We start from the raw sequence: 11,652 nt of genomic DNA on the forward strand, positions 1-11,652 counted from the left end.
GTTTAATCTTTATATTCTACATTCATCAGTAAACCTTTTATGCTGAAAACAGTAGCTTTTTGTATGTAACATTTTTTGTCTGCAACAGGTAGTGGCAAAAGCAGCTACTTGATAAACTTGGTAGAACCAATTACGCCACTCTTGTGCCCTACTGTACAGCTAGGATTGTTTTACACAGCCGTTCGGTGGATAAGTGGCCTAGCTTGGCCTCTGTTTAGTTGGACCACCCACATTAGACGTATACTGACACTCTCCAGATAGCCGCAAGCTTGTGGGGGCTACTTTGGGGGAAAAATTCGACAAATTACTAATTAAACATGCTGGATACTCAAAATTAATTTAGCCTGTTTGATGAGTTCTCATTGAGGATCATGATTTTAGGTTTTTTGAATGAACTGAAGATTTCTTTGTAAATTCTTTGAAGAAAGAGATTTTAGATGCAAAGATAAGTGCATGAAAGATTTGATAGGTCTATTCATTTGAATTACATACATAATGCGCAATTATAATAACATGTTCTAAAGATATAAACATGGTGGTAAAATTGAAAGGAGTATTTAATTAGATATATTACAACAACCATGTTTACAATGTTTTTCAACAAATGTAAAGGAAACAAAAATGAAAAACCCAAGTTTATATTCATACAAAATGTACACACTGTGATGGTTGCACACCTGGTTTATTAATTTATTCTGGTCAGTTATTTGTTACATGAAGGTGGGCTACATTAAACATTTGGCCGTGGATGTATCCTTACACCTGTGAATACCATTACCTCGGAGCAAAGTGACCTAGCATTAATGTTCAAGTGCTCTTTCACTTGGTCAGACCTGTAGCTAATGGGGTGTAGATGGCCCATTTGAAAAATATGTTTTGAGACATTCCAGGCCCCAAAAAATATTTTATAGAAGTTGATCTGCATATCATCCCAATGATAGCTCTTTTCTTAGCATTGGTAGGTGGGATACAGGAAAACATTTCATGGAATGTCACTGACAATTCAAAGATTGAATTAGGTTCTTGGGAAGAGTGAAATATCGGTAAAGTAAGGCCAAGATACACTTACATCAAAATAGAAAACAACCACTTAATACAATGATTCCTAGCCAGAAAAATATCCAGAACAATAGCGCCAATAGGTTATTGATGGAGAATTCTTGAAATTTTCTCCGCATTTTTCAAGTAGTAATATTGTAATAAAGAAGCTGAGAAGTTGTGAAAAAAGTGGCAGAATTGGCAAGTTCTTTTGCCTCTTGAAATGGGGAATTGTTGTTTTTCTTCAACCTGTACATCAAACAATTATGTTGTGTTACAAATTCAGGGTAAAGTTGAAGCCATTTGAAGAGGGTAAAGTTGAAGCCATTTGAAGAATAGGGGTATTTCTTTCACCATTATGTTACAGTTTTTCTTTGTCCTGAGTTTGATTAGTAGCTCAAGTCTTTTGCACTTACAGGTATTCCTAAAAAAATAAATAAAATAGGATAAAAGAATTCTGGACAAAAACAGGCTTAGAGATGTTTCAATTACCAAAAAAATGTTGTTGGGATTTTGGTTTTCAATGACATGTCATTTGCACATGCTTACTTCATTAACATATTGCAAGGCTAATCTTGTTTGTTTGTAAAAAAGTAATACATGCCTTAAAGTTTTAAGTTGATTATTATTGTAATTAATGCACATGTTTATATAAATATATAGTTTGCAATTTATGAATTAAAAAAATTAATGACATGCGTCAAAATTCAAGGACTCTATCACATGTTGAAGCCCTGGATGTGTCCTGGGTTTAAATTAAAGTACCAACAAACACAGATTTTAATATCTGAGATAGAGTATAAAGTACTTGATGAACATTGAGTTTTTGCTTTCAAGGCTAGAACATTAATTATTTTGCTCATTTTGGTCGTTTATTGCCGATTGTTCATTGCCAATCACTATGAACAATATGATCATTAAGATGGGCCATGTCTTGGTCGGTTGGCCACATCTTTATACACTTGTCAGTGCACAAACAAACTTCCCATTCTTGTTTGATGGACCACCCAATGAGCAATCCAGTCACACTGAGATGATAGAAAAGATGTAAGTTTTATACAAATAATTGGCAAGTGTAAGATCTTAGGTTGTGTATTACTTCACAAAGGTTTTGTACAACATTACTACATTACTAGAAGCAATTAGACCACCTCAAGTCTCCTCTATTTGCTAAGTTTATGGCTTTTAAAGTTTTCGAATTTCAATGTTTAGAAGTACTTTTTAATTTGAAAAAGTAAAAAGAAATAAGGTTTGATCACTGTTTTTCATGGCCTGAAATATTAGTGCTAAGAAGGGCACAGCTAGTGATATGGGGAAACTCACATTGCATAAAGTAAGCTTGATAAATGACAGAAAAAAGGGCCCAAAAAAAAGGGAGCCAAGATTGGTAGGCTCTTGATTCTCTAGGGTATTACATAAAATACTTGTATAGCTATGCCTTTTCTCAATTATCTGAATTTCCTTTTTGTGAATTTCAAGATCTTCCAAAAAAAATTTGCCTACCACTGCTGCTTGATCTGTTTAAGAATTTATTTGTTCATCGCTTTCCAGATTATAACAAGATTGAGGTTTTAAAAATGTTTATTCTAACTTAAAAGCATTCGAGTGATGGCAGCCCTGATAAAAAGTTAATGAAATTTTTGAATCATTGAAAGTGGATTTTAAATAAAATAACCCAGATAGGTATATTCATTTGACATATCTGAATTGACGTTGATTTATTTTCCTGATTGATTTCAGAATAAACAGAAACATTTTATGTACATATACCTATGAAAGCTAATTGAATTTGGAGTTAAAAGTCTATTTTTCCAGCTACCCTGAGGTTTTAATGCAAACACTCCCGAGTTATAAAATAAAACAGAAGTTAGCATGCAAGTGTGTTAATGCCATGAGCCACCATAACAGTAATAAAATGTTAAGACTTTCTTTATCAATTTTTTTTCTAAAGGAACCAGTATATACAATTCTACAATGCATATAAAACAATTTTTTGTGCTGCCTTGTTTCTTGCAATAAATATGAGGTTGTTGGGTACCACTGAATACAGTAAATGCGAGGTACTCTGAACTATGCAAACGGATATGATTTTTGTACTGTATCCCTGTTGCCACTATTTTATTTGCCAAAGAATACCACATATTGGTATACCTCTCTGTAAGCTGGTTAGTACAGATACTTTTTTTGACTATTGCTCAATTTCAACCCCCAACCCCATCCCAAATACCCCTAAATGCTTGGTATGTGGTAGCCAAGTGCTTGTAAGAATATATTATATAAAATCTTAATGATTAAAAAGGGCGGAGCATTATTTTAAACCATAATGATTAAGAAGGGCTCTGCGAAACAATATCTTATAACTGACTTGGTTTATAAGGTGTTTTCAGCAGGGAACCTAATTATGAGGTCATGTCTGTCAAGTTGTTAAACTGCAAGTCTTAATGATTATGCATGGTACTATATGGAATTTCATTGGTTTGAAATGTAGGTTTTAATCTGAAGTTGGTCTTGACTTGGTTTTAATTCCATTCTCTAGGAAATCTCTGTTTAGATGTATAATCACAACACACTATTTTTTATTCTTCTCATTTCTTTTGTTTATGCGGTTGTAAGTTATAAAAATTGTCTGGGATATATTTTTTGTAGCTCTGCTCTCGGAAGGGGCAAAGTTTTAGAGGTTTTCTGGAGCCGATTCTTTACTGGATTATTTTGGATGAGATCGCGAGGCATTTTAGAATCATGTGAGGTCTTGAGTTAAAGACATTTTCATTGTTTTTGTAAATTATGAGCTGGACTTAATTTGTCTTTGTCAAGATGTCTTTATTTTATCTGAGAAAAATATGAAAGTGAAACTTACTTTTAAAGCCTAATTGCTTATCATTTCATAAATTTGGTTTGACATTATAGTACTTTGTAACCTAAGAATATGACCTTATAAAGAATATGAAAATATTGTGTGAAGTACCGGTACATGGACATTTGACCAACCAAACAGCAAAAGAGGGTCTTTTTGACCAAAAAAACAAAATCATCAACATACTATGCATGAAGAGGTTTGTAATGCAGCTTTACTCACACAAATCAGAAAAGTTGAGGCAGACCTGTTCCAAGATTTACAAGGCTGAGATAAATGGGGAGCATCTTCACTAGCACAGATAGGAAGATAGGAGAGATACGGAAAGATACGGCCTTCTTGAGCTTACAGGCCATAATCTGCCTCCCCTATCTTCCCTGGAGGTCTCAGAGTGGCTTGCCGGAGTGTCTTGCCTGAATCTGTGCCTCTTGTTTCTTACTGATGCCTGCCTGCCTGGCTGCCAATCCACAGGGGCTTATAATGGCTGATTAATGCTTATTCAATGTCTGTCCATAGATCACTGCATATAAACAAACACATTCTTTATTTCTTTGATGTTTTTTTTGGGGGATGTTTTCCATAATGGCCAGAATGACCAATTTCCTGATTTTGTGAGTTAACATATAATTCTGCGAGAATTACTTTTGGCAGAAATCTAGGTTTACTAATTGAAATTAAACAAAAAAATCTTATCTAAAAAATTTGCTAAGAAAGCAAAATCCAAGAATATTTATTATTTCAAGTCTTTCCCAATGTGTCTTTGTTATTTTATGTCAGTTTTGCATTTTCTTGGCTCTGCAATCACAGTATGTGTGGTTCAGGTGGCGTTGTATGCCTTAACAGCCTGCTTTTTTGCCATACCTCCTCAAATGATAGTAGTGACAGTTAATAACAAAAACTATCATCTGAAAATTGCAGAAAAGAATGTGTGAGATAATAGGTTTTCTCTCAAAAAAATGTAATTACTGCTCTTTGGAGGCTGCTACTGATTCAGGGTAGATAACTCAATGCGTGCTAGATATTATTATTGCGTGGTTACTGTTCCTTGTCCATTCTTCAGTTTATGTTTAATTTTAGAAAGATATGTGAATCAATTAATTAATGTTGTTGTTTTAATTGAGATGCAGAAAGGGCCTGGTATAAATTATATTGTTTTTGAGCAACTTGGTATATGGTCTAGAGTTGAACGTTCGTTTCATTTTGTGTACATTTTGCAGTGCCGAAAGATAGGGGTTACTGCAATATTTTGACTGATATAAATACGCCATACATAATATACTAAATTTGATCTCTTTATATACATTAAGTGCTTCCTTTTTTCGAAGAGATATTTTTTGACACATTGTCAGTCAGTAAAAGATTGGCATTGCAGCAAGTTTGGTTCTATCTGAGATACACTGTTGTGGATTTTGGCCGACAGACAACTTTCTATTTAGCTGTCATTCAACACAGTTCTTAGCAAATTAATCAGGTCGGATAACAAGGCGATTTATGGGAGGTCTTAAACTGAGACCTGACAATGAAGGGAAACAAGCTTTGTTTTTTGGAACACAAGTATGTAGGCTTATAGCTGTATATCATTTCTCAAGGCATAACACTCGCTTGTTACCGGAAGGGTAACATTTTTGAAGATTTCTGTCTATGTTTTTGATAGTGGGTGTAGCAGTAGAAGTTCTTGACAGGCAAATGAAATCTGCAATAACAAGCCCACCCAGGGGTTTTATTAATCAAAATACCTGATTTTCTTGAGAAAGCATTCATATTATAATTAACTCTAAGCTCTTGAAATGGTGTGCCAGTACATGCTTTCCGGGTGCATTTCAAGTATATATGCATTTAACCAGCGTGCATTTTGTTGAGCGTTATGTAATGAAATTAACTAAAGCAAAGCAAAATAACATGCACATGTGAGTTTATGGAATAGTTTGATAATTGATAATTATTTCATGGTTGTAAGATAATTTGCAAAAAGAGAAAGTTTAAATGCTTTAGTTGGTCCTGACAATGCCAGTTTTATCATCAAACATTTATGAATTTCTTATTATATTGCAAAAAGTTAATTGATAATTGTCGTAAATTATCTTCTCATTTTATTCTAACTGATGATGCTAACTACGTATGTTAGTTCATTACTTAGAGAAAGAAAACGAAAATTACTCCATGTACTGTCATTGCTTTGTATGAGTAAGATCATTCTTAGAATAACAATTTAAAGAACAGATTGGTAATTACATTGTAGGTGGCTCTCAAAATGTGGCAATGTTACATATTAATCACCACATTTAATTTACAATGGATTGTTTTATATTTCAGGTACTTCTTCTTGGTGTTGACGGGTCTGGTGGTGATTGGTTTACTCAATGGTCTACTCCTGTTACCTGTCATCTTATCGATGTGCGGCCCACTTTCGGAGGTGCGGCCAAAGAAGGACACAGACAGAATCCCTACCCCGTCCCCAGAAGCCTCACCAAGGGCGAAAATCCGCAACTTGCCAGTACGGGCCACGCGATCAAGTCGGAAGATGAGATACCCACAGAGAATCCCCTCGGATCTCTCCCTGACAACAATTTCTGAGGAGCCGTCACAGTATTCCTCCACAGAGATTGTTGTCAATCCTGAGGTTGTTGTGGAAACATCAGTGCCAAATAATGGCGGGAGAAACGATCAGCAGACGTCACAGAGGTCTGCAGATGACTCTACCAGTAGACATAGTTCACAGAGTAAAAATGTGAGTACTTTGTGTATAAATATCAGATTTATTAATAAGAGGGTTAATGAAAAAAATGAGTATTATTTTTCACTTCACAACAACCTGAGAAAATTAGAACAGAACAGAAAATATCCTTGTAACAAAAGGGTATGAAATCAAATCTAACAGAAATGCATACTTGTGTTTGTTTTACTTTCCACAAAACGCTTTGCTTTACCAACTAATGGTGTAGTCTTTTGTATAATATTATTGTGATTTCTCTACAGAGTACACCTCCAGGGTCAGTGATGTCGACCCCACCCACACATCATGTGACAAGGGTCAGGGCCACAGCCACTGTCAAGGTGGAAGTTCACACACCTATACCAGGTACAATTAAATTGCTAGTAGTAGGCATATAAAAATATTTTTAAGATTAAATTTGACTCTATTTTTGTTAAAGTTACAAATAATGTATAAATGTATTTGCATAAGAAAAAAATAAATTAATCTGTCCAGTCATATACTCAAAATTAAAATATGCATATTCTTAAGATTGCTTGATACAATTTATCATAAGCTAAATGGCCGTAGAATCTAAAAAAGAAATCTGATTGATTAACATCTTTAATTAGTTAATGAAACTAACTCCTCCCAACTTTTCTCTCTATAGGGACGGTACCTGAGCTTCAGGACTACAAGAGACGGAGACGGAGGGAGGAGATAGACAGTGACTCGGATTCCTCCTCCTCCTCCAGTAGCTCCTAACATTAGGTAAACATCTATCTGTTTGCTAACTTCAACATCAGTGTACACTTACCCGGTACATGTATCATAACTTTGTTCAATGCATCGTATAGTATGTTTATACACGTAAATGGGATTGAAAAGGGTTTGTCAAGATTTTTTTTTAATATGATTTTTTTGTTAATTTCTTTTAAGTAAATGACATTGCATTGGTTCTCCATTTTCTTGCAGGGCCTTTAACACATCAGAAATTGCTTTAGATTTATCATATGATGTATATTATTATAGTCTTTGTGTAACATAATAAATAAGTTTCTCTCTTTTATTTGCAGGTTTTCTGGGCGCTACGATGGTGCTATATCTGCAATACACTTGTACAGAAAGCATTATATTTATATATGTGACACACACACACCTCTCCTATCAGTATTTATATGTGATTCATCGAGAGAGATTTCGGACTCTCAATGCACCTCTTATCCAGTGTTCAGCCAGTGTTTTCCTGCAATTTGATTCTTAATGCGGGAGATAGTAAAATTGGGAAATCGGAATGTGGATGGAAAACGATGTCTTTAAAAACCAACGGATAAATTATACAGAATGGAATGGAACGAGCCTTGATTAAGCTTTATAATGAAAAGGTTGACCAAAAGAAAGTTTTTCGGACATACAGAACATTAAGAATGGAGTTTCAAGCTGGTTATGAACATTGTTAACCCAAGAAAGCTTCCAAGTGAGTTATGAGTATGGAAGAAAAAATAGCAAGAAAAATGAAGCATGCATTGCTGGAAGTTGCTGACTGGACATTGGATGTTCATTGTGATATTTCTTTTTCAAAACTTGTAATGTTATTTATGTGTTGATTTTCATGACTGATATAAATTTTGGGGAGTGAAGGCAGCTACGAAGTATTGAACGATTCTAAATCAGGGCGATTTTTTTCCTCATTGTTGAAGCACAATGATACACATAATGTTTTACAAATTTTAGCATATGGTTCAATAATATACAGTTATTGACCAAGTTACGAATTGTAGAAAATGAAAATGGGTATTTCCGGATTTACGCAGATTTTAAGCTTTATCCCCTTCAGGAACTACGCCTGTATTTTGTCAGTATTGTTTTGTGAACATTAACTACCATTTGCCATTGTTTTTATATTGAAAGACAAACTATGCCAATAATTCAGTTTGCAGTTAAATGCAATATATTTGTTGTGGTAGATTCCACTGTTCACAGAATTCCGTAAAATTTTGTTAATGATAAGTGTTAAATTAACGCAAGGATATGACACATAAACATTGTGTAAAATTACAATTTGAAGTATTTCTTTTTTATGATATGAAAATGTCATTCAGATGGAAGTTTGTTGTTAAATTATTTTATAGAATATATGTTATCAACTTTTATTAATAAGAAGGTTTGTTGGACATGAATTTCAATATTATTATGTGGTATTTTTCAAACACTTACATTTTACAGCTGGGCGTCAAAAAAGAGTATTATTATGTTCATCACTTGATATTGTCAGCCATGACCTTGTAATTATGTATTATGTTATGGCAATGTTTTAATGTACGGGTAATTTTACTGTAATGTTCATCATCATATGAATGACAGAATGTAAGTTATGAAAGCCCTATCATCATCCACAATGATTAGGTGTTAATTCTATTTTGCATCCAGTCATATTCTTTACGAGTAATTTTGTTTATATAAATATTTGTACTGATGATCATGACAGAGCCCCTTAAAACTCCCATTATGGACTTAAATTGAAACCATATTTAAAGTTTGATTTCCCATTTTTTTAAGTGAAACTATAAAAAAAATATTGTGTACAAAAAAAAGCTGTAATTAAATTCAATTCAGTTATTTTTAACATGATCATTAAGTGAATGTACCTACATCAGTTTATGCTTTGCATAGAAATGGGATTGATAAAACATCAGAGCCTAATTATAGTAAATTGAAACCGGAGAGAAAACATACAAATGGTTTAGTTTATAATTATTCTGTTTAAAGAATTATTGACAAACACAATGGAGGGGGTGCGGTGCATATATTGAGTTCAGGTTTTTGCAGGGTCATTTTTTCAACATACAACCTCGTAATTTCATTTTAACAAAGTTATGTGTATATTGGTAAATTTTGATGTATTCTTACAATCATATTTATTGACACAAACAAATCATTGTATTATAAAACATTTATCATATCCTGTTTAGTATTTTTTCTTATTGTTAAGCTACATTTTTCTGTAGACGATATTTTAATACATCGGCTGTTTGATTTAATATGATCTTTGTACGTTTTAAACCTTCAATGAAGATAGCGTGAAAATATGCATTTTTACTGGCACAAAGTGCTTTATGATTTACTGAATATGTTTTACATTTTAGTCTTCCAATAAAGTGCTATGCAATCTGTGTAAAATTTAATCTATCATCACTTTCAATGTGCTATCATAAGTGCTATCTGAAGTTGGATCTTTTTCGCATCTAACTGAGATATATATTTTTAATTAATATGCATTTTCGACAAATAATGGCATTTTCACATTGATTCTTTCCATTTTTTGTATAGAAATACATATTTATATTCTATTACAAGTGCCAGTATCGAAACATTATTAAAATCTGTAAATTATTAATAAGTGTATGCAACTTATTGAGTTCATTCGTGTTTAAGTGTTAAAAGTTCCATGTTCACATATTCTTAACTAAATGTATCAATACATGTAGTTTACGTGGACAAATTTCCATTAAATTGGAATAAAGGTCAACTTTTTCAATCCCTGGGCTGGTATTTAGTTTTCTGTTAACAAAAACTCGAAGTATTTGTTTATCTACTTGTTTAAATATGATTTTTTTCAATCATTTCCATTGTTAAAAAAGGATTAGGATTATTTTTCATTAATGAGGTACTACTTTTTTCAATGGAGCAAATATTTTTTGTGCTGTAATTTGGCAGCAATGTTTAACTAATTAAACTATATACCAGCCCATTGTAGCGGTCGTGTGTGCTGTAATCATTCTGTTCCGTAAATCATTAAAACAGGGTGTTAGTTTATAACCAAAGAAATATTTTGTAGGATTACATTTTCTCAGGAATCTTGATTTAATAATGCCTAAAGTCATTTCCATGTACTTGATTAACAGATGCAGTAAACGTTCTGGTCTCATTAAATGAAATTTTATTTCCCTATGAAGCTTTTTAGTAAATTCCTTGAAAAAATATGGGAAGAACATTGTCCAAGTTACTTTAATGAATAGATAATTAACTAATTACATAATTGATATTACACTTAGTAAAAATTACTTGCTCAGAAGTTGTACATGACTTGAATTTTGGTAACAACAGTTACTGAAAATATTTTATCGTTTATGGAATTGTTTTGAATTTTTAAAAATCCAATATTCATGTTTGACAATGCATTTGAGATTTTTGTACAGTAAAAGGTGAAGTCAATTTGCTTTACAGAATTACCTCATACTTTCTTAGTTTACTTTAAAGACTTGAATCAACATACTTGTCAAAATAGCCGACTTTTTTCACATATATAATAACATCAAAAATGATTAATGTATAGGTTTTGTTTTTCTTGAGATGCTGTTGCAAATTTTGACAAATATGTTGATTGATGCATATACTTGTAATTATTATAACTAGTGTATAATCTTTTGGAAGACAGGGCATTACTTTCATTACTTGAAATTTGAAGAAAAAACTAAAAAAGGAGTGGTTTTACCATGCATCATATTTTGCATATGTAGTCGCCAAAACTTAGCGACTGATTAAAAATATCATTGAAAGTAAATAGATATGGAATTTGAAAGGAGAAAACAAAATGAAAGTTATGTCATGTCTTATATTCTGGCTGTGATTTTCCTGTTGTGTATTTAATACTCATAAATGTAATGTACAGTATGTTACCGCTCTGTACTTGAACTGTGCAGGGTAGCCCCACATGGGCATTGATATTTTCAAAACTACAAAAATATGACAAATAAAAAGTTGTAAAAATTACATTTGTTTGTTGAAAACCTCTTTAGAAAAATCAGCTATTATTGTCCACTGACCTAGACCTCAAAGATTATAGGGCAGAAAATGGAACGCTACTCTTAAATATCATAATTACTGGAATGTGAGATTGTTTCCATGTGCATGTCCACCATTGTCAAATGGTGCAGCAATAAAAAAAATATATTGATAGTTACGGCCTATATATAAATATATATATATATATATATATATATACGAGGGTTGTTCAGTTGAAAGAACAAAGTTTTTAATGTTCTATTTGAAACATTGCTTTTTGGTC

General features: G+C 32.7%; 1 protein-coding gene across 2 annotated transcripts in view; it reads left to right on the forward strand.

Moving 5' to 3' along the window:
* LOC128214002 (protein patched homolog 1-like) overlaps positions 1-11,357 on the forward strand; it is a 44,956-nt gene extending 33,599 nt beyond the window's left edge. For both annotated transcript variants that reach the window (XM_052920159.1, XM_052920160.1), the window contains 4 exons: positions 6,206-6,620; positions 6,869-6,971; positions 7,255-7,355; positions 7,661-11,357. In XM_052920159.1, the coding sequence (XP_052776119.1) occupies positions 6,206-6,620; positions 6,869-6,971; positions 7,255-7,349 (613 nt within the window). In that variant the 3' untranslated portion in view covers positions 7,350-7,355; positions 7,661-11,357. The remainder of the gene's footprint in view (positions 1-6,205; positions 6,621-6,868; positions 6,972-7,254; positions 7,356-7,660) is intronic.
* Positions 11,358-11,652: the final 295 nt, after the last annotated feature.

The sequence above is a fragment of the Mya arenaria genome, chromosome 13 (assembly GCF_026914265.1).
Source record: "Mya arenaria isolate MELC-2E11 chromosome 13, ASM2691426v1".
NCBI lineage: Eukaryota > Metazoa > Mollusca > Bivalvia > Myida > Myidae > Mya > Mya arenaria.